This window comes from Aulonocara stuartgranti (genome assembly GCF_965226115.1).
Source record: "Aulonocara stuartgranti genome assembly, chromosome: 18".
NCBI lineage: Eukaryota > Metazoa > Chordata > Actinopteri > Cichliformes > Cichlidae > Aulonocara > Aulonocara stuartgranti.
Genome location: NC_138954.1, coordinates 29,024,108 through 29,048,192, shown reverse-complemented (window position 1 = coordinate 29,048,192; position 24,085 = coordinate 29,024,108). Strand labels below are relative to the sequence as shown.

The following is a 24,085-nucleotide window of genomic DNA, read 5'->3' as shown; positions in this document are numbered from 1 at the left end:
AGAGAGGCGAGAGACAGCAGGGGAGGGGAGGAGAAGTGGAGAGGTGAGGTGAGCTTAGGTGGAGAGGTGAGACAAGACTTGTGTAAGTGAAAAGAGAGGAGACAAAGGAGGAGAAAGAGTGAGAAAAGATTGGAGAGTGCAAAAGGATAAAAGAGAAGAGGTGAAGGGGCAAGGAGAAGAAAAGGAGAGGAAATTAGATTAAGAGAGGCGAGGGTAGGGCTGATGATGATGTCAGGAAATAGGAAACCTACGATTTGAGTCCCGCATTCTCCAGAGTGAGCTCCTCCAGACTGTTGGACTTGCTGATTGTGTGTAGAACCTGGTCCACCACCTCTGACCCCTGCAGAAAAAACACACAGCACATGTGGAACGTGGTGGTGTCGAGCCGCAGTGGAGGCCAGAAAAAGTGAACTACAAGCAGGGCTGTAACAAAATAATCTACAACTTATTTATTTATTTTTTGCATCTATTTTATTGTTGTGCCTATAAAAGATTAAGTACATAAATAGAAAAAAAAGCCCATGATAGTTTCCTAAAACCCTTGATGCTCTATTCTACAAATTACTTTTTGTCTAATGATCCAAAACCAGGATCTACTCATTTATTTTTTCAAAAAAACAAAAAAAACAAGCTGTAAATCCACCCAGTGCACAATGGAAATAAGGTGCTGTATCTGCCCTGTATCTGCTTTTAAAGAGGAAGCCTATAGACTGATGTTAGAAAAAAATCTTTAAATGAACTTCAAATCATATCTTATCTTTGGTTTTACACACAATGCCTTCGAATAGGCACAAAATCAATCAGTGTCTTAATTATAATGAGTATAATTACCATTTCATTTTTGTTGAGACTAAAAATAAGAGTTAACTCTATGATAAAGTTTCAATAAATTACCATATTCTTTGGACCATAAGACACATCGCATTATAAGGCGCATTAAGCGAAACAAAACAGTCAGATAAGTCAAACTTTACTCAGCTCATTCTTCTTACTTCCTCCACTTCCCTACCATTGATTCATTAATGTTTAATTCTCTCACAGCCACTCTATTCCCATGTTGTTGCAGTATATTAATGACTAACCTCGTATTGTGGATGGATTATCTCAGTTGTTCTCCTAACTGACGTTTGGTCGGTTTACTATGGGGCGCCGTTTGTAAAGTGAAACATGCTGAAATTAACGGCAACATTTTTCCACATTTAGCTCAAAACAAGTCATTTTTTACAACATTTAGTAAAATATTTGTAACTTTTCATATTTAAAACAGAATTTTGAATGTTAAATCTAAATGTTAAATATTCAATCTAAAGGTTAAATGGCCTGTATTTATATAGCGCTTTACTAGTCCCTAAGGACCCCAAAGCGCTTTACATATCCAGTCATCCACCCATTCACACACACATTCACACACTGGTGATGGCAAGCTACATTGTAGCCACAGCCACCCTGGGGCGCACTGACAGAGGCGAGGCTGCCGGACACTGGCGCCACCGGGCCCTCTGACCACCACCAGTAGGCAACGGGTGAAGTGTCTTGCCCAAGGACACAACGACCGAGACTGTCCAAGCCGGGGCTCGAACCGGCAACCTTCCGATTACAAGGCGAACTCCCAACTCTTGAGCCACGATCACCCTTAAATGTTAAATCTAAATGTTAAATCTAAATATTATATTTAAATCTAAATGTTAAATGTTAAATCTAAATATTATATTTAAATCTAAATCTAAATGTTAAATCTAAATGCTAAATGTTAAATGTTAAATCTAAATGTTTAGGCTAACATGCAAATTTATTGCACGGATCAGCGGAAATACCAAAATAAAAGCTTTCCGAAAACCTTCGGTGCAAAAGTGTGCCGGTAGTGGTCAGACACGTTCTCACTCCCAAAGCATAATAATTTTCGCTAGGTGACAAATTGTCAACATTTTATGCTTTCGGGTACCCAACACGTTCCTAAATTACGGCAACAGAAAAAGGAGAGCACATGAGAACCGTTTGGACTCAATCTACACGTTCGTTCATTTTCTAAAAATCGCTTTGGAAAACACTATTTTACGTCATTTAACTGCTAGTAAAGGTTAGGAATAAGGTTATAGTTAGATAAGGTTAGGTTTAGGGCTGGAACACATGGCTGGAACGTCTATTATGGCGGGACCGTCATTCCACTGGAATTCAGCCATAACCCGACCATGAGAAAGCACGTCCGGCGATTTAGCTGAAAACATCGGAAGATCCATTTTGTCGGCCATCCAAAGGTTTAGCAGTAGTGCACTCTTAGCAGCTGCAGTCTCCACTTCACAATCGCTGCAGCACATGTCCAGCAAAATCGCTGGACATGCTCGTAGGCAAGAAGTGAAGCAGCACATGGCGGGGAGAAGCGAGGAAGAGAACAGACACGATTTTGCACCGGAGGTTTTCGGGAAGCTTTTATTTTGGTATTTCCGTTGATCCGTACAATACATTTGCATATTAGCCTAAACATTTAACATTTAGCATTTAGATTTAACATTTAACATTTAGATTTAAATATAATATTTAGATTTAACATTTAACATTTAGATTTAACATTTAACATTTAGATTTAACTTTTAACATTTAGATTTAACATTTAACATTTAGATTTAAATATAATATTTAGATTTAACATTTAACATTTAGATTTAACATTTAGATTTAACATTTAGATTTAATATTTAACATTTGATGAAAAGTTACAAATATTTTACTAAATGTTGTAAAAAATTACTCGAAAAAACATGTTTTTGTAAGGTTTTGAGCTAAATGTGGAAAAATGTTGCCGTTAATTTCAGCATGTTTAACTTTACAAACGGCGCCCCATAGTTTACAGCATCCTGCCACGCGATTGTATTTGTCCCTAACCATCGGGAACCTTCACGTTAACTTTTATCGAGTGTTTATGTTATGCTAACATAGCTGTGTCGCTAGCGATCACGTAACACAATGTTATATACCAGCTAGTCCAACTTCAGTAACCCTACAAATGTCACTACTGTTTAGTTTCCTGTCTTCATTTATGTTGGAAGTGATAGCAGAGCTGTACGTTTTAATTTTTTCAGAAATCTCTCAGTCAGAACATGGTATATCATGTTTAGGTGCAAACTAGCGAGCTAACTTCCTGCTAACTTCTAACTCTGTTAAATTTAATAGATTCTGTTTTCATGATGCCAGGATGTTAAACTTAATTGTTACACCTGGTAAAGGAGCAACGCTGATCATTTTATTAAAGATGAAAGACAGTTTTTAACTCTCAGTGACGCCACAGTGTTCGTTTGACTTTGGGACCTGAAGCAGATGGAGTTTAGGACTCAGATCACTCCAGGAAGCTCCTGACTAAGGTAGCCGTAATGCTCCGACAATTTAGTGTTAGCATGGTAACTATTAAGTGTTTTGAGAAACACAAAGAAATGATAATTTTCTAAAAACGCCAAAGAGACAAGCTGATTTAATAAAATAATAAATCAATAGACAACACAAGAGAGCAAACGTTTACATTTACAAACATTGTTTGTCTACATCTGGAGAGACAATTCTTAAGTGAGGGAGATTTAAAAAAAAAAGATATTTACTATGCGCATGTCTTTGCAGTACAGCTTGGTGAACCAGGTGTTGTAGGCAATGGATGCCACAATCACTGCCAAGTCCCTGGAAAGAAGATGACAGATAAAATTCAAAACTTTAAATTAGCAAACTCCATCTGCTCAAAACCATTTGATCCCATTGATCTATAAATTTGCATTATCTCAGGCCAAACTTATTCTATGCTCTGCATTTAGTAAAAAGCAGTTTATCATTGTGACAGGGAGAACAGCACGGGCAGAGCTGCTTTCTAAAAGATGACTGATACTGCAGTCCTGCTGAGGAGAAGAAGCAGAGTGAAATGGAAAAAAAGGAAAGGAGAGAGAGATGTAAAGATCGATGGCCGGGTCAGTGGATTATTCAATAAAGCCACACTCTGATCCCAACTACAGACCTCAAACACTGCTACATCCACTACTGTACACCCAGACATAGAGCCCACAGATGATCCTGTGTATGCGTTTGGGAGGGAGAAAGTGAGAGAACAGAGAGAGCGAGAGAGGGTGTTATTTAGAATCCTCCAAGGTCCAACTATGGCCGTACTGCTGCTACACCTGCTATACATCATCTGACAAACAAGCAGCAACACAGAGAGAAGGGATGCACAGAGAAAGCGAATACACACAGGGAAAGACGAAGAAAGGATGATACGGAGGAAAACACAGAGTGAAAGGGGGGAAAGGAGGAGGAAAGAGTGTAATCGGACCAAGGATGTTTCTGTTGCAGTAACCAGGACATTACAGTTTATCTCAGAGGAATAAAATGGCTACAGGCTGTGTTCTTTTTTCATTAGCATGACAGCCGTCAGGCCAGTCCATTCTGACAAACACGGCCAAGTCTGTGCAAGCGAGCAGATGATGCACACGTCAAGATTCATCAGCACTGTCTGATTCATGTTTTGACAGCAGGACATGTAATTGACCTCTATGATCCAGCTCAGTCGTGCAGCGTGTTGGTGTTTATGTGTCAATTTGTACTGGTACGTGCGGACGCGGTGGCACAGTGGGTCAATCTGCTGCAGTTTATGTCCTTAATTGGATCGTTTTAGGTTTAGGACAGGGATATGAAACTTTATCCCTTTCAAACTTCAGTCATCTGCAGCAAGAAGGAATTAGAGGCAAGAGAGCAGAGTGGCCAGTCAACAGTCATTTCTTACAGTGCTCTGGGGAAAATGCACATCGATATCAACATGGATACTTGACCGATTTTCCTGCATACGGGTCAGGAATAGACACCCCCCGAAGCTTTTTCCTTTAACAATAACATTTCAGAGACTACTTTTCTAACCAGTGAAGAGGAAATAAAGTGTGAAAAACAGGATTACCAAGATACAGTTGGAGCAATCACAGAGAAAGGTGTCAAAGGAACCCCTCTACTTTAGCTGTCTTAAGCCTGCCAGGACTATTCTTCCTCACTAACCAAAAAGGAAAATAAAGTATAAATGCACATAAATACTGTATTTTGAGCATTTCGTGATCTGTTATCAAGGACTCCATTTGAAATAAAAACACACCACAGGTTAGACAGCAATTTTTACAAACAGTTTTAAAAAATTGGGATTACCAAAAATTATGGGTTTACCAAATATTAAATTTTATTATTGGACTAATAATTTAAGAATAACTCAATTCTGATTGCAATCTGACTCATTTTGGCTGTCATCAGTTTGGCTTACAATGGAAGCTGCTTCTCGTGAGTTGGTATCTCTGTCAGCCTCAGCTCACTCCATGAAAAGTTCCTCTTCTGAGTATAATAAAGACATTATTGTCTTTAGTATAATAAGGCTGGGAATCTGGAGGCAATCCAAGCACAATTTTCATAGCCAAACATATTCAATATCTGCTCCTGTAACTGTAAATCATGTCTTTCGTCCATATTTAACAGATGAATCATTTCAAACTTGGCCCAACCTCATATAAATATCTCTATATTAATAAAACGTTTGCCCCTTTCCATCAGTTGTCTGATAAAGTTGGATAACCTAAACATAATTTCTTTAGATATTTACAAATCTGTAGATTTATGAGCAAAACATTCCCTTAGTGTCCAGGTTTTCGATACTTGAACTAGAAAGGAATGATTTCATATACTGTATTTATTCTCAGAATCCCTCCTTTCATCTGGTTTCCCTGAAATCTTTCAAAACATGCCCTTCATAATGCACATAAATCATCTTTTTGGATTAACTCCATTTAAAAGCATGCACCGCTTACATTTATTACGAAGTTTAACATTTCTCAATTTTATAAAGACAAACCTAACTTGTGACAGGTGTTGTCAAGTCCCAGGAAAATCACGTTCATGTTTTGATCTTGCACGGTTTTGCAGCACTTCTGTGAAGAAATTTTGGATCCTGATCAAATATCACTGGAAAACCAGTGGAACCTAATGCTCTGATGGATTGTGTTTTTTATACTGCCTTTGCTACTTTACTGCCTAAATGTAAAACACGACTTAAGCGAAAATCTCCCATAGCTCCCCTACATATTCAATGGATAAGAGAAGCTGTTAGTATGTGTTGCTGCTCTACTTTGAAACAGCTAAGGGCCTTCAGACAGAAATTTAACATGATGTGGGACCTTTTTCACAAATACGTTAAACAGTTGGACTTTTCAAATATCAGATTCTATATGAAGCTTTTTTAAGGCATCGCAGGTTAAGAGTTATTGTTGTTCACGATTTATTTATTTATGTTATTTATTTATTTATCATTTTTGATATGGATATGTAAATTGGAAAATACAGCAACTTGAAATTTGTTTTATGCAACTTGTACAATATCAATAAGGCTGAGCTGGTCTCTTTAAAGGAATATGCCTGCTCTTCCCACTGCTTAGCTTTGATCACAATTACTGTCACTTTTGTTGTTGTTTTTTATTGTCCTGTTGCCAAATTCGATACATTAAAACAAAATTAAAGAGTGTTCAAGTTCGATCAGATGATTGTTTTTACAGATAGTCCTGCCCTATCGACTGCACACTTCTATCTGCGAAATCAGTTTTGGGTAAAGGCAAGAGAGGATTTTAAGGACTGGATAATATATAATAATTAGGTTTACATATATACACACACTCACTGATAAACATGTATTTGTCCACAGGAAAGGCTGAACTCCACTGAAGATAATAGTGGTGCTTGACAGGAGGATCCTTTCCATAGCAAAGAAAAATCCATTCAGAATATAATAACCTTCGGAACAGAAAGGCCAGATAAGAGTTTGACAAAAAACATCTAAAAAAGCCAGACCAGCTCTGAAACTGGCTCCTTTGCACAGATGAAAAGATTGCCTGTGGCAAAATGACTGAAGGAAAGAGAAAAGCATGGAGAGGGCTTGGAAAAGCTCATGAACGGAGGCATAGTACAATCCCTAGAAAACACAATGATGAAAGTGTGATACGTGGGCACGTGTGGTCTATCATGGCTCTGGGTCACTAGTGTTAACTGATGATGTTAACAGATGAGTAAACTGTGAGGAGGAGAGTTAAAACTTCTGCTTGGATTCAGCCAAGTGCAGCAAAGTTATCTGGACAGCGATTCACGGTATAGACAGACAAACACTGCAAGAACTACCCAGAAGGGTTTTTAAAGGTCATGATGGGCAATTATGCAAAGGGCAGTCAATCAACTCATCTTAACCCAATCAAGCATCGATTACAATGAAGGAAAAACAAAAACACAAGGAAGCAAGGACAAACAACAACTGAAGACAGCTTAAGTAAAGGCCTGATCAAGCATCGCAAATCCATAGTTTGGTGATGTCAACGGGTCCCAGACTTTAAGCAGCTATTACCTGCAAGGAATTGTCAATAAAGCATTAAAATAACAGTTTAATTTATGATTATGGTAATTTGTCCAATTACATTTAAGTGCCTGAAATGAAAAATGTCTATAACTCTTCAATGCTGCATGCAGTATTTCTGTTAAAAGACAGAGAACATGTGCACTTTAAGCAAATATTCATATTCAATAACTCATAACTATAGCTTCATGTTCTGGTAAATGGCTAAAATAACTACAAAAAACAAAGTGCCCAGAAATGTGTGGAATTAACTGTATACAGTTCTTCCACAAGCATAGTTGGAAAATATTAGGTTCTTGTTACTGGGTGTACTTTAGAGAATATAATTGGAGCACATAGATGTCAAACATACAGACTGTGGGCCAGAACTAGCAGGCCAAAGGGTCCAATTTGACTCAGTGGGTTGCAGAGGAGGAAGCCATAATTTCTGGACCATTAAGCATTGTGTTGCAGGCTGTTAAGAACGGATCATGTCATAGAATTGCTTGTCCAAAACTATTAATTTTATCTAGGCAGAGGTCTGATTTTTTTGTCAGTTTTACAGCCTTCTTTTGTACCCGCAACCTGCATACCACACAAAGTAGGTAATTAAGCTAAGAAGCTGTGTATGCACATTTCCTTGATTTACAACAGTCACATTTCTTTATAATGAAAATAGATTGGCAGAAAGTGGAAAAAAATTAGACACAGTTGAAAATTGCCCTTATTTTTCTTAAGACATGTCAGGCTGTGTCATGGTCCTGGGTTTTAGAGCCAGTGTTTTTTAATTTTGCACTTTCTAGTTCTGTTGGTTGTTCGTTTTATCTTGGTTCTTGGTTTACTTTTCATGTATTATTCAGAGATTTTGTGTTATTCCTTTTGCTGGTTGGGGTTTGTTATTTACACTATATTATTATGTATCATTATTTATTATTTAAACTATAAATGTATTATTTATAGCCACAGAGTGCTATTAGTTTTGCTGTCTAGTTTCTGTTCAGGGTTATAGTTTGTTAATATTGCATTTCTTCCTTCAGTTTATCCTGCCTCCCCCATACTCTCCGGGTCTTCTTACGTCTCCTTCACTGTGTTAATGTTCCTATTTTCAGTTACTTCCTGTTTTATTTTGATAGTGTCTTGTTTCATGTGTGCTGTATTTAGTTTTGCTTCCCTTGTCTTGTTTTCCCCGATTAGTTCCAGCTGTGTACCCCAGTGTTTCCCATTACCCTAGTTATGTAGAGTGTATTTATAGCCTTTGTCTACCCTAAGGGCTTTGTTGCATCTTACTGTTTACACACCTCTGTTTTCCCTCATGGATCTCCAGTTTGGATTTATGGTTTTCACCTGCCTTTGAACTGTCTGCCTGGCCTTAATAAATGTTTGTTTTCTGTTCTTTAATTCTGTGCCTTGAGTCTGCATTGGGTAAATCATTCTAAACATGATCACCCCTCATTTCCTGTCTTGTTTTGTTTTTTGTGAAATTTCATGAAATTGGTCTTAAGAAATAGTTTTCCTGGTTTAATTAAAAGTTTGTCTTAAGACGTAAGATTTTCACTTATACCTGACACTTGAATCTGACCATTTTCAGAAGACTATTTTTTGTTTGTTAAGCTGCTTAACACTGACCAATGAATCTGACTGCAACAGCTTCATTTATCATTGGTCTCTCCAGAGCCCAAATCTCAACATTACTGAAGCAGTGAAGCATCTTGACAGAGAACAGAAACAAAGGCAAACAACCTCCAAAGAAGCCCGGAGAACTATTCCTGAAGACTCCTTACTAATTACATGAAAGCTACCTAAGAGAGTTCATGCCGTTCAGGTTTCAATAAACTCCTGCACTATTTCCCATTCTTAGCAAAATATAAAGAAAAAGAGGATAGCTTAAGACTTTTGCAAAGTACTGTATGCTTAATTGTTTTCTTGCAAGAAGACAGCTTGGAGGACAGGACCAACTTCACACCCGATCAGATCTGCACACTGTTAGACCTCTGCCTCATCACTACATATTTCAAGTACAACGAAGGCTTTTACAGACAAAAACATGGCTGTGCCATGGGCTCCCCCGTGTCACCTATTGTAGCCAACCTTTACATGGAGGAAGTGGAAAGGAAGGCTCTTGGCTCTTTCAAAGGAAGAGTACCCAGCCACTGGTACAGATATGTGGACGACACCTGGGTCAAAATCAAGACACAAGAAGTGGAATCCTTCACTGCGCACATTAACGCTGTGGATAAAAACATCAAGTTCACCAGGGAAGACACAAAGGACAACTGTTTGCCTTTCCTGGACTGCGCCGTGCACATTGAAGAGAACGGCAAACTCAACATCGAAGTTTACCGGAAGCCCACACACACGGACCAGTACCTCCTCTTTGACTCCCATCACCCTTTGGAACACAAACTTCGAGTAATTAGGACCCTACACCACCGGGCAGAACATGTTCCCTCTAAGCCTGAAGGAAAAAAGAAGGAACACACACATGTAAAGGAAGCACTCAAAACGTGCGGCTATCCTAAATGGGCGTTCTTAAAGTCAGCAAAGAGGCACAGAAAAGAAGACCAGACACCAGCGAGGGAGGATAAGAAGGACAGACGCAACAACATTGTCATCCCCTATGTAGCCGGTGTATCAGAGAAACTCAGGAGAGTTTTCTCCAAGCATGACATTTCAGACCCAGCAACACGCTCAGACAGAAACTGGTTCACCCGAAAGACAAAACGCCAAAACACAAACTTAACAATGTGGTGTATGCTGTACAGTGCAGCGAGGAATGCTCAGACCTCTACATTGGAGAGACCAAACAGCCACTTCACAAGCGCATGGCACAACACAGAAGAGCCACCTCCACAGGACAAGACTCAGCAGTCCATCTGCATCTTAAGGATAAAGGACACTCTTTCGAGGATGCCAATGTTCACATTTTGGACAGAGAGGACAGATGGTTTGAAAGAGGAGTGAAAGAAGCCATCTATGTCCACTGTGAGCGGCCATCTTTAAACAGAGGCGGGGGTTTACGACACCAACTCTCTGCCATCTATAATCCAGTTTTGAGATCCCTTCCCAGACGCCTTAACGCCCACTCACATCCTGGGCCATCTGACCTCAGGAATTCGCATGATAAGGTGGGGCCAGGTTTCACAATAAACACACCCGAAACTCTGGCTGATTCGGACCCACGCCCAGTTTCCCACCTTGGCTCAGGCGATTAGAGGATCATCAGGGGGTCCTTTTGTCCCTCTGTGGGGGGTTACTCCCACTAGGTTTATATCTGGGACTCTCCACCATTTGACCTTAGAACTGAAGAAGCTTCTCGGATGAGAGGTGAAACGTCTTCAAGCAACTTAAAGAAGTCCAGACGCTTTTCTTTCCAAGCTCCTTTGATCACTATCATGAAGGAAGACTAATAAAGTACCAAGATTGAAAACTCTTGATCGACCGATCAGATTTATCGTACATTGGTGGTAATTTACCGATCTATCAGTATAAGCATTTTCAACGTCAAATACATGAAAATTTCAAAAGTAATGTAAACAATAGATACAAGAAATGCCCTTCAACCATTTTATTGAAGTTGATGTCGCATAGTTTGCCCATCAGAGGGCACTCCGCATCTTCCTTGTTGGCAACATACATGTTTGGGAAACCATAAACACAACAACCAAGCAGCAGCTAACAGAACATAAATAATTATGAAAATCTATTATTTGAATGTGGATTTTTAAAATAACCAAATCTTGGCTGGGCATCAAACTGACGATCAAAATTCCTTAGACTCTCCACTACTTGCCAAACAATATATTAATGAAAATACTCTATAAGGTCATTTATCAGCATTACAGGTGCTAAGTAACCTTTCAACAGAGTCTAAGTGGTTAATCTAGGCTAACAGTCTGATAGCGTTAGCATCATCTTGACTGACATCTTGACAGTAACTATTTGAACCATAATAAAATTCAAAGTCTTCTAAGTGCTGCAAAAATAAAGCAAATCCTATCAGCCGCTCCAGCAGGAAGAAAGCTCCATTCAAAGCATATGAAAGTGCTGCATTGCAATGAATCAAAGTTACAGTTTAACTCCGTTCTAAACACAACTCAGATCCAGTAATAGTGACAGGTGGGGCAGATGGCCCGGCTTGTTATGGAGTCCAACTTTAGTAACAGGAAAAATTAAACCAGTCAGAAAGTTGGAAAGCAGCTGGACACTCTACATAGACAAGCGCTTATTAGCATGTGTGTATGCACGCAGAGGGTGGACTGTCAATCCAAGAGGTGCCTCTACATGTTCTTGAGTCAGCAAGGCGTAACAGTTTTTTCTCTCTCTGTCTCTCTCATTCGCCAAACAAGCAACTGTATGAAACCACAGAATCTCTACCCAAATTCACACACACTCCACCTATTTGTGACTTTGCAGTAGACACACAGAACCCAGAGTGACAGCGACTCAGCCGAGGAGAACGAATGGGGAGCCAATACAGGAAGCAAAGATGACGAGGACGAGACGGGCCCTGAAAAAAGGTGTCCGTTTTCAGTCAACACGAGTGAGCACAGTCTGTGTTTGGACAGACAGCAGTCAGCAGAAAAAGCATCGCCCTGTCGCTCGCGGTAACGGTAGATGAGATCAATCGGGGGAGATGGAGGGAATAGAAATGTGAAAGGACAAGGAAGGGAGGGAAAGAGTAATGCACCACAAATAGCCTCTGGCACATGATCACGGAACAACCCATTCTTACATCGTTTGTGTGGCCATTTTACAGACTTTCTTGATTATTTCCTGCATTTATTTATTTATTTTTTTTGTGATATTCTTCGCTTCCTTTATCAGCCGTGATTTGATACGGGCTGGGCTCATGGGAACAATATGCTGAAGGAAGATCTTGAAAAACAGTACGGGCAGGCAGCTCCCACTTTATCACAATGAATATGAAGAAATTGTACAAAAAAACAAACAAACAACAACAAAAACAACAGAAAGGCAGCGATTTGGGCTCTCAATGCGAAAGACATTAATATATTCATGAGCCTCTGCTGCAATCATGTTTCTATGAATGGATTTTTGATTTACCACCATAGCAAGGTTTCACTCCTATGATGAGATCTACGTTTTTAAATGTGAATATGTTTTCTAAGTCAGAAGTGCTGTTGCTACACAAGAAAGTAGAAACCATACATACACTTCTGGGCTTTTTAAGGACAAAACAAATAAATAAATGAATCTTGAAACAAAAATAAGCTCGTCTGAATTCTGCTTTTGCATGTCAGCTGTCAAATCCTTTTATGATCGTATCAGTTGGGCAAGTTCTGCGCTCCGACACTATACGTCTGAAAAAGTAGACGCACACACAGACAAAAAAAAGGTACCAGCAGGGAAGTAGAGGAGAGCACACATGGCATCTTAAAGTTGTGGATTCTGCCTCTGAAGGTGTTTCATTCCACATCATCTAAGATCTTAGCAAACTTCTAACAAAACCCAACAGAAGCACAGGAGGGAAAGGGAGCCAGAGAGTCAACAGAAGAGTAGTGCACTCAAAATTTTAACCACAGAGGGTCTTGTTAGACAAATAGCCGCTCTCGTGTAAGGAAAGATGAACAGTGACAGCTGAAGAGACACACAGGAAAAGAAGAAGAAGAAAAAAAAAAACAGTCCACCGTGATGCAAAATAAAATGCAGACCTCTTCCAAAACTACAAGGCACTCATAAAGCCCAAGAACACAGATGTGTTTTTATTGTTTTTGGTCTTTACTCCAGAGCACTGGGATATAAAATCACCATTAGTTTTAAGTGCTGAGTTTTGATTTTCAATTCCCCGTCGACCGCTTTATTACATTTGTTTACAACACACCTAAACCCAGTGAGATGGTAATTCTGGACCCATAATCAATTTATGCAGTTTTCTTATCTTCTACAGTTCAGAGCCATAAATCAGTTCACGCATGTTGGTAATAATGTCTTCTTTTTTCCCTCTTCTCTATGTTGACAGAATGAAAAGGTCAAACTGGGCCTCGAGAGCAGGGAAGAATTTGGTTGAGCTGATGCAAACTTTTCATTCTCTACACGAGGAGATGATTTTGTAAGCTGTCATCCAGAGACCAATTAGAGAACTGTAACCCTGAACTCCAGCAGGAGCAAATGGATAATTCTGTAAAACCTCCCACTTCAACTCTGATTAGGTGAAGAGAAAAGAGAGCAGGAAAAAAAAGGTCTATATCTTATTTCATTTCAAAAGATCCGTGCCCATAAAGCAATGTGGTTTCCGTAGACCTGTGAATTGGATGGCTAGCGGGTAAAATTGCAGGCCATAAATAGCTCAAAATCTGCTGCCCTTCACTTGAAAACTGATTTTGCTGACTTTCACCCTAGAAAGCCTTCCTCTGTTGAACTGGCAAAAGTTTCTCTGTACTTGCCTCTAATTTGATCACGTGAAGTACATGTATGTGGGAACCATCTGGGAACTAAGTGATCCCTGTGAGAATCTTTTCAAATGAAATGATTTTGCACACTCATACGCAAAACTTGGTGTAGAACTACACCTATACTGAGCCGTTCAGTGGAACGGCCTTGACTTGTGCAGAAATGTAGCTTGACGGGTATTCCATATCAGACTGGAAAGGAAGAAAAAACCCACTAAATCAGTAGGAAAAGAAAGGTGGCTGCAGACCGATTCTGGCAAAGCAGCACGAGTGAGCGTGCCAAACGCCTGGCTGATGTCTGTGGGTTACATACATCTGCCAAAGACTAACTCCAGCAGAACTAATGAATATCAAATACAATGAGTTTGTGTTAATGTGTCCATTTGCTCTCTGCAACTAACTTTGTTAGTTAATTGAGCTGTTCAAATCAGTGCGAGCTCCCACACTGTACTAAGACTAGGCATGGCCACAATGTCAGTAAACTACCTCACCTGCTGTCGAGGTGGCTGAAATCCAGTAAGTTGAACTCCCTGTTGTCCTGAGAGTGATAGATTGTGTCAACATCCTGGAACAGAGAGGAGGAGGGAAACAAACAATAACAGACAGAGTTTGAGATAGATATGAGACAGTATCATGAAAAATATATTTTCCACTCTACAAAGAATAGCAATCTACAAAAGGTAATATAGACAACAAACACAAGTGGATTTGTTCTGCGAGTATGCTTTCCTCACCCACTGCACTTCTTCTTTGCAGCCAATACCGTTGTAATCGCAGAGAGCTGCATAAGTCTCAGAAAAACCTCCTGAAAATACGAAGGAGAGGACAACAAGTCAATTCAAACTAGACCATGACAGATCGGAAATGGCAAGGACAGAATGAAGTAGCGGAGAAGACATGGAGAAACGAAGAGGGGAGAGGGTGCAGGCCAGAGATGAAAGAGGGAGTCAAAAAGAGTGAGACAGAGATAGTCAGCTGAGAGGGAGAGATTAGCTGTAAATATTGAGGTGAGATGAAAGTACAGAACCATGAAGGAGCTCTTCTTGTAGATTAATAGGATTACTAGCAGAAAGCAAGTGCATCCAGTAACTTTGGTCTTCTGACCCACTTATGGACAAGTCTCCAAAATGGTTTGCTGTGAGCTACTGAGTCAGCGTGTGAATGGACTCTGAAGTGCTGCATGTATGAATGTGCGTGTGAGATGTGGTTAGAAAGGTAGCAGGGCTCTCACCACAAGTTTTCTGGGGATCTAATGATGACTCAGAGTTCGGTGAAAACTTGTGACTCCCATCGGGCATTTCTCCCTCTGCTCGACAAATAGGAGGGCTGAAACAAAGAGAGGAAGGAGATTCAGAGCTAGCTCGTGCTGGCAATGATGACGCCAAAGTGCATCTTAGAGCTTCCCAGGCCATCATGTGCAGATTTGAATGAAACACAAGGTACATGTGAAGTTGAATGGAATTATAGTCATTTAATATGTACATTTTTGATTGCAGTTGACTAAACTGTTATCCAGCATTTAAAATTCTATCCTCTTTGTGGGGGAAGATGTGAAAAAACAATTTCAATTTCAACTGACAATAAGAAAAGAAGCTTAATGTGTGAAATACTTATTAAATAATTAATAATTGTAATTGTATGTACTGCATTCAATCAACAACTGTACATTTGTACTAAAACAAAATTGTAATTGATCTGACTGAAAAGCTCATTTGATGTGAATCATAATTTAAGCAGGATACTTACATTCATGGCAATCCTCTAAACCATAGGTGTCAAACTCTGGCCCGCGGGCCAAATTTGGCCCGCAGCCTACTTACATTTGGCCCGCGAAGCCATACCAAATTACTATTAGAGCTGGCCTACTGGTATTATACAGCTAATATATATATTGTTTAGTATTAAGCTTTGCTTGTTCCATATTCAGTTTTTCAGCAAAACGTGTTTGAGTCCATAAGAAAAGATTCATTCTTATATCTGGAGGAATAAATATATTTCAATAAATATTAACGTTAGCCCGCGACTTTGTTCCAGTTTTGATGTTGGCCCACTGTGTATTTGAGTTTGACACCTCTGCTCTAAACCATAGTCTAGTCTGGCCTTTATTCATATAATGCAGTAGAGATAAGCCAGGAAATGTGTGGAAAGAGCAGGGACAGGACATTCAGCTAGTGTGCAGCCAACAAACTCAGCTCTTAAAGGCAATAAGTCCATGTGTTAGGCATCCTGTGGTGTAATACTACGACTAAACAACCTCTGACTAAATAAAGACGCCTGCTGCAGAACGCACATAAAGTGAAAATAGCCGAACCTTTCATTTTAGCTAGGATTTCTTTTTATTAGATTGAGCTGGTTCAGGTTTCTCCCTGTCAGATTAACCAGCAACAATGGCACCCAGATAAAAATGAGATTTGCCTCATTATAGGGCAGAACAGTGGTGGAATTGTTGGGTTTAAATCCATCAGCAGGCTGGGTACTGTTTGTTTGCATGCATCTCTCCCAGTCCTCCGGCTTCCCCTCACAGTCCAGAGACATGCACATTTAGCTAATTGGTGATGCTAAGTGGCCATAAATGTGATTGTGAGCGTGAATGATCATTTGTCTTCCTGTAATAGACTGGTAACATGTCAACTGGTATAAGCCCCACCCTCCCACAGAGTTAGAGCAGGGTGTCAAACATAAGGCCCAGGGGCCAGTATCTGCCCAGCTAAGACTCCAATCTCCTGACACCTTTGGAAATTTAAAGGCAGGCATAGGTTTTAGACTTTCAACTGTATTTTCACAAGTTTTAGAACTTCCCTGCTATTCATACTACACAACAGTAATTAAGGTAAACCTCTTAGTTAAACACCTATAGCATTAAAAGTATAGTTAGTTAAGTAGTTATTTTTAATCTGATGTGAAATGAGAGTTTCTTTGATCAAAGTGGGCTCTATGTGGCCCATTGAGATGGTTCACTATAAATCCACGAACCCTGCTGCAACAATACCTAATAAGTATATTTGTCATCTATATTTTATGGAGAGAGGCACACGGCTGGATTATTAATGAGTATTTTTTGTAATGAGAAGGCCTCTGGTATCAGTTAGAGGTTTAGGGAAAAGTACATTCTAAATATTATACTTCTTTCCTTTGGTGCTGTTGCTAAAGAGTCCTTAAGCAAGACATTGAACTCCCAGTGGCTTAAGCGGAGTACTGTAGTGCCCAAGAGACTATACAAAGACACAAGGATGCACCAAGGTTCGAATGAATGAGTATAACCCGTATTCCCAGCAGGCTCACACCCTGGTAGGTATCATAATGATACATCCTTACACAACGTCCAGTGAAATTAGGACATTAAAAGGAAATTTGACTTAAACATTGAGATCTCAAATGAACTCCTGCAAAACATAGCTCATCCACCTTTTCTACCTTTCTGCCTTACTTGCATCAGAAAGAAACAACAAGTAAGCAGAGCGTGTAGGGATGGATCAGAAAGCAAATACTGTGTTCACACATAGTACTGCGGCTGTACCTGCTTTGGCTTTTTGATAGGATTACACCGTTACACTGTGGAATTCAACACACACCATCCTTAATCGCATTTGTCAACAAAATCACACACACAACACCCAACAACATCCGTGACCTTAATCCCTGCCTTATCTCCGCAATCATCATCATCCGCCCCAGAGCGTGCATACGTGCACGCTCTCTAGATACTATCTGCATCGTGTACCAATCAGTTACCGGGCCGCACAATTAAATCCACAACACAAGGTTCCTCCCTGTGTTCTCTCCCCTTTCTTTATTTCTCTTTAAATGTCCTCACTGGAAGCAATCATCTGCCGCGGCCCTAATGGAAAAGAGCTATTCTGAACGATGATAAAGTGCAGAGATAGCCTTGTGCAGGTCAATAGTGGAGCACAGTCAATCCCAGTGCTCTCAGAAATTGTAGATGAGAACTAAGAGAGAGGGAAACAAACTCTGTGCCTTCCTTTCCTCCTCATACATTCTAATGACTGCGGGACAAAACTTTCTGGGCTTTTCATTGTGTGCATCCTTTGCGCTTTACCGCTTTAGATTAAAGCGTAGAGGACGTTCAGTGCCCGCTGTAGGATTTTCATCGGCATAAGAATGTGTTTCTTTTGACTTCAGGGTTGAGGCGACAGCATCTACTGACTGAAAGTACTACGTAAACAGCAAGAAAACGAAACCGTGCCTCGCGGTAGCAGCCTACTCAGTGTCAGCTGGCAAATTAAGCCCAGTGATTGCTAGGTGTAAGAGTCTACAATGACACAGAAATGGGTTGGAGGGAAACTACTGCAAGATAAGAATGATTTTTGGCTGTTAAAGAGGAAAGCAATCCTAAAGTGAAGCTGCCAACTTGCCAACACACTGTCAAAGTCTGTTAACGTGGGACAACTTGCCTTTGCTGCTCAGCAACATAAAGCACAAAAACAGAAAGCTTCGGCACTTTGCTCGAGGATGGCGACGCTTGACATTGCTTACGCATAAATTGAGTTGTTGAAGACTCTGGAGAGGGCGTAGTTGATGTGGCTGACCATGTGATCCAGCTGTTCCTGGGTCTGCAGCCTCAGCGAGTAGGTGGTCTTGTCTGTATCGATGATTACCTGTATCGACAATGACAGTTTTAATCCCATGAGAGTCAACGCTGCTACGACGGTACAGTTGGCAGGAAGCGCCGCTCTCACCTGGTGTTCTGGGTAGGTGTTCATTGCTCTGATTTCCAAAAAATTGAAGGTGACCTCGACCTGAGAGAAGCAGAGATGCATCACAAGCTCAAACAAAATCCTTATGTTACCTAATCTCAGCTTGTTTTGTTCACAAAATATTGCACAGAATAAAGAAGATTCCGAGTTCTGATGATGCCAATTTGCTCAAAAGGAAAACTCAAATGAAGCTGGAAGCACACACACACACACACACACACACACACACACACACACACACACACACACACACACACACACACACACACACACACCAAGGCTTCTTAAACTTCAGAGAAAACACAGGCTGACCAGTAAAATTACATCTGAAACTGTTCGCTCTCACTCACCACCTATAAGTAGTGGTTAGATGTGCAAATTTGCAGAAAGGGATTATTGACAACCTAGTGGATGCCTTCCAATCTAGCTTGAACTGTTATCTTGATCGACTTTGGCAGCAATTCAATAGATCTACTCTAAAATTCAGACTAAATACCTTCTTTTGGAATTTTCTGTTATGTTTGTCCTGCACAAAAGTGTTTCCGCTGCAAGTCAGCTGGTCAGCAGCCTAATCTCTGCCCCAGATCCTTACTACAGCTGTGCATGTGAGAGAGAATCATCGCCCTGATGATTTGCTGACTTGCTTACAACCCTTCTGATCAATTCACTGCTCATCATTTCTAGTGAGCACAGTGCTGTGATGATGGAAAATTATTATGGGATCACTACTAGTACTGGCTAATAAAAAAACATTTTAAGAAATGTATTTGCAGTCATGCTAGATGAGATACTACTCCTATGTCTGTAGTGATATCACAGACTGTATATTAAAGATGGAAGCCGTTTTGGGGTAAAAAAGTGAAGCCATAAGTCCACTGAATTATTTTACTTAATAATGACCACCAGGAGGCAAAACATTAGTATGATAGTATAGAAACAACCCTATTTCTCTTTAAGTTTATGACATCAGTAAAGACTATCCAGATGAGTTTCAAGTCTTATTGAACACAACCTCATTTATTTTAAATTAAATTTTGGTCCCATTCAGAGTAATAAAGATAATAAATTGGGTTATCTTTTAGGGTTTCCTATAAGTCACTGATGAATGGCTGTGTAATGTAGCTCGATTTCTTATTCATCCACTTTCAAACCCACAAAGATGGCTGATCAAAATCTATTTATGGGCTTAATTAGAACTAATTGGTGGCACCATCTTGACTGCATCCACCCTAAGTGTATTAGCAAAAAGAAAAAAATATGCATTAGGTTAGCTTTGCACAAATAGTGGAAGCAAGGACAAATGGCTAACCTGGCTCTATTAAAAGGCATTACAGTCCTCCTACTTTAACCAATCAAGGTGTTCAAAACATAAACTGTAGATAAAGGATGATTAGCACCACCAGGACATCACCCACTGGTTATTAATGTGCCAACTTGAAGCGTTAAGTTGAGTGTACCCTGAAGCACACTCCATTTTATTCTCCGCTTTACTCCAGTGGGGACTATTGACACTTAAAAGATCAAGAAATCATAAGGAACGTGTTTACTGAGATCATTAAGAAAGTGAGAAGTGGGGCTGTTTTCCCCACAGACTTTGACCCAATGAGGCACCTCAGGGAGACAGGTTTAAGGCACTACTGGCTTCACTTTTGTGACCCAGAAGTTTGTTGTATCTTTTATATACAGTGTATTGTTGAAACAGCCAGTAGCAAAGGTGACCAGCTGCATCTTAGCTACTGGCTGCAAGCTAAAAACTATATTTACATCCTCAAACTGCTGCTTTAGTTTTATCCCACCTGCCCCTCGTCGTCTACATTGTAATTGTCATCATTACTACTATCATCCTATAACATCATCACTGCAGTCATCATCGTTATCTCTTTTCTCCTGCTCTGAAAAGCCTTTGATTTTTTTTTCTTTGTCACATTTTCTGCGAATTACCATGAGATCAAGGCTGGCAAGTGAAAGCCATAAAATTCCACTGAGAGCGGGGGAACATTTACCTTGGTGGGCACTTTGACAGCAAAGAGATACAGTCTCCATGTTGCCAGGACCTGAGGGGAGAACACATTTATATTTCTGTCAGACAGCAGGAAATGCAAAATGCAAATCGCAGCAAAAAATGGCACAGCACAAACATCCCATAAAGAGAGCAAATCATCTCCGCAGTTCATCCAAATGGCTCCTAAGTCATGCTAAGCACCCTAGACATTAGTGAGCTAATGACGACAGCACGTGAGCGTGCGTGTGCGTATGTGTGTCAAAGACATATGATGGCGGGACTGCAAGTCATTTCACAGTCCAATTTATCGTGCCAAGTTGTGGTGATGGAACTAAGTAGTACTTATTCAACAGACGCCTCATCGCCCCGGCAAGAATACTGGTGAAATAACAGGGAGAAGACAAAAAAAAGATAGAGGAAGAGTAAGCAAAAAGAGTTGTGCTTTTGTCAGAAAAAAGCCATTACCATTTAAAAGTGTCTGGGGTAAATTAAGAGAAAGAAAATGTGAATAAATTCACATCTGCCTATGCAATTAATCTCATTCATAATTCAGAAATTCCATAATTAGCATACTCAATACATGCATGCATGCACTGCGCGTCTCTAGCCCTTCCAAGCCGCGTCTCTAACTCTCGACCACTGTCTCCATGCTCTTTTTCAGCCAGCTTTCAAATTGTCTTGTCCATAATTCCTTCCCTTGCATCCTTTCATTCCTCTGATTTCTCTCTTCATCTCCATGGAAATGTGTTCATTTTCTTGCTTAATCCCTAACCCCCCCTCCCATCTCCCAATGTGACACTGTGTCCTGCCTGGTTTGCTCCCACCTAACACCTCACTCCAACCCCTCTTGCCCTCACCCCTCTCTCCTCCCCCCCCCCCCCCCCTTCTCCCAAGTCCCCTGTCTCCTTTCCTGTTTCAGTTTTTCTATTCTTTTTTCTGCTCTGTCACTTTCAATTCCTCAAGGCCTCTCTGCGCTGAATGGCTAATGGCGCCCTGCTGAGTGGCAGTGAGAGGAAGAAAGAAAATGAAACATACAAAGAGATACAGGGAGAGAGGGGAGAGATAGAGGAGGCGATAGAAGGGCAGAGACACCACTTTTCTTCTTCTCCTCCACCATACTTCACCAACTCCCAGCAAAGCTCATCTCACAGATCAACCCTGTGTCTTAAATATATAGGCATCCATAACAGGCTCCAACAGAGAAGAGAGGCTGCACTAAGCTTGATGAGAGGCCTTTGTAGAAGGAGTCCAATCACAGCTCCTCCACAAATTTCCCATATAAATCCAAAGTGAAAGCACACAGAAGGAGGGGGAAAAAAGGACAAAAGTTGAGACGCAAATACTGTATATATAATGAAGACGTGGACGACAGATGCACCACTATAAAATCCTGCTACCTGACAGAAGGTCTCATCATGTAAACAAAGGCATCAATAATGCAGGCTCACTGATGGGCGCCGATTTGATCCCCCGATGCTGAAGCAAGTCTCTTGCATAGGATTTCTCCTCTCTTGTTATATCATTTACAGGCTATCGAGGCATCATTAAAGACAAATCAATACTCTGGTTATTTTTTGCTTACTTGGCTGGGACGTGTGCAGCAGTGAAGGGAAAATGCACCCAATAATCCTCTACAAAAAAAAAAAAAAAAATCCCTGTTGTTTTGAGGTTTTATGAGCCGTCTAATTATGTGTTGTGTAACTTGGACGAGCTGTTGTCTGCGCGCCGCATCGACTGCGTTTAAAGAGAGTCAAAAAGCACGCTGTATTGTTTATAAAGTCGGCGAGGTTCAAGTCTTTTTGCCGTTTGCGAAAAGCAACGGAGACAACAGCCTGTCAGTCTCAATAAGCCTTTCAGTTAGCTTCCTGCATCATTTAACAGCCCACACTATATTGTAGCTAGATAGCAACTGAGTGGTAGACGGTAGTAAGCAATAGTCAGAGTTCCAGAGTAATACTTCAAAGTGCTTCACTTTAATATTTTAGACAGCTTAATCAGAATGGCCCAACGTTCAGAGCTGAGCAGCAGCCAGTCCTGTCAGTCTCCCCACCGCCCCGAAAGCTGTCACCCATATCAATCTGAATGATAATTTATATCTTCTGCCGTAATTGTCACACACGGCTTATTAGTAATTTGTGTGGTGTAGCAGTACCGTAGCAACAGCTGTCGATTATAAAAGTCAATCAGTGGGAGAAAAAAGGGAGAAAAGGCAAATATTTTGATTGTCAAGTAGAAACTGAAAATTCAAATTTTTCCCCTTTTTTAATATATTATATAGTAAGGTGGATAACTCTGGGTTTGTGCTTGGTGGTAAGGATAAAAAGGAAGATAATCACCTTGGGATTTCATTGTATTGCGAGGGATCTAATGAAAGGAGAAGATAATGTGGCAGAATGATTAACAATGAAAATAACTGGTGGAAGATAGAAGCAAATAAGAGACCATCTTATAGAGTTACGGTGCTGTTTAAATCAATCACTGTTAAGTAGAGATGCACAGATATCCATACCAATGTTGTTTCTCCTTTCTTGTTTGTCTTGTTTGCTTCCTTGGTATACAAGGGACATTTATAATACAAAAAATAATGTTTAAAGCCTTCTAAAGTCATTAAATTTGCTCAAATTTGTTAAAACAGTCCGACACAGCACACATATCGACCTCTGCCACTCGTGAATGTCATCTTATCCGGAAATAACAGGCAACGAGGAAATTATCAGCTGATTGCACCAAAGCCAGGAGGTTATACTTCAACAGCTTCTGATGACACTGTATTCTACAGCAAGTCAGATTATTCAATATTTGTGTATTATCTTTTTCAGTGTTTCACTTCGCAGACAGCCCCTGAGCACTTGTCTTACAACTCAAAGCAAGTAAAGAACAATGTTATTGATTCAGGAAGTTTGAATGAGTGAATGTGTTTCTAGCTAAGTAGCAGGTGCGGTGCACTTTGTGCTTTGGGTAGAAAAGCTGCTCTGCTGTGCTTGATCTCTGTATGTGAATTTAAATGAATCAAAAATGGGAATTAATTGTATCTCATCATTATGCAGTTGCATTTGAGCACCCAAAATAAAAACATGGCTTTAAAATACATGTTTTATATATATATATATATATATATGTATCCATCAACTGCAACCATCGTACATGAGCGTCTGTCAGTCATGGATGGAGAAAATTACTGTTGGTCCTGTCCGTCCTCTTCCTCGACAATCACATAAATAAATGGGTTGTCCTAAGTAACCAAAAAGAAAAAGAAAGTCAATAGTTTCTGAAGCAGTTTCTGAAGCATAAAGATAATAAGTATCAGCTGGCACAAGCAGTGACGCTAATGTCAAGTATGATGAGCCAGAAGCAGAATCCTGCCCACCTTGCCCTGACCCCCTCCCACAATAGAAGGTGACATTCTGGCAAACCTTCTATTCCGCAGATCAATCACAAATCCTAAAAGCTGCAGAAAGATTCGTTTTCCACCCAGGAAATCCTCTGAAATGAGATGGTCAACTTTTTTCTTTTTTTTTGATCTGGTCAGCCAGGCAGACAGCAGGCGACAATCTCTAAAAGTGATGTGGAAGTAACGCGAGAG

General features: G+C 40.2%; 1 protein-coding gene across 9 annotated transcripts in view; it reads right to left on the bottom strand.

Annotated features, from left to right (window-relative positions):
• carmil3 (capping protein regulator and myosin 1 linker 3) overlaps window positions 1-24,085 on the bottom strand; it is a 102,787-nt gene that overhangs the window by 64,714 nt on the left and 13,988 nt on the right. For all 9 annotated transcript variants that reach the window (XM_082514562.1, XM_082514568.1, XM_082514564.1 and 6 more), the window contains 8 exons: window positions 20,504-20,554; window positions 18,483-18,542; window positions 18,280-18,401; window positions 15,017-15,111; window positions 14,520-14,590; window positions 14,277-14,350; window positions 3,588-3,663; window positions 252-340 (listed from right to left, as the gene is read on the bottom strand). In XM_082514562.1, coding sequence (XP_082370688.1) covers window positions 252-340; window positions 3,588-3,663; window positions 14,277-14,350; window positions 14,520-14,590; window positions 15,017-15,111; window positions 18,280-18,401; window positions 18,483-18,542; window positions 20,504-20,554 — 638 coding nt within the window. The remainder of the gene's footprint in view (window positions 1-251; window positions 341-3,587; window positions 3,664-14,276; window positions 14,351-14,519; window positions 14,591-15,016; window positions 15,112-18,279; window positions 18,402-18,482; window positions 18,543-20,503; window positions 20,555-24,085) is intronic.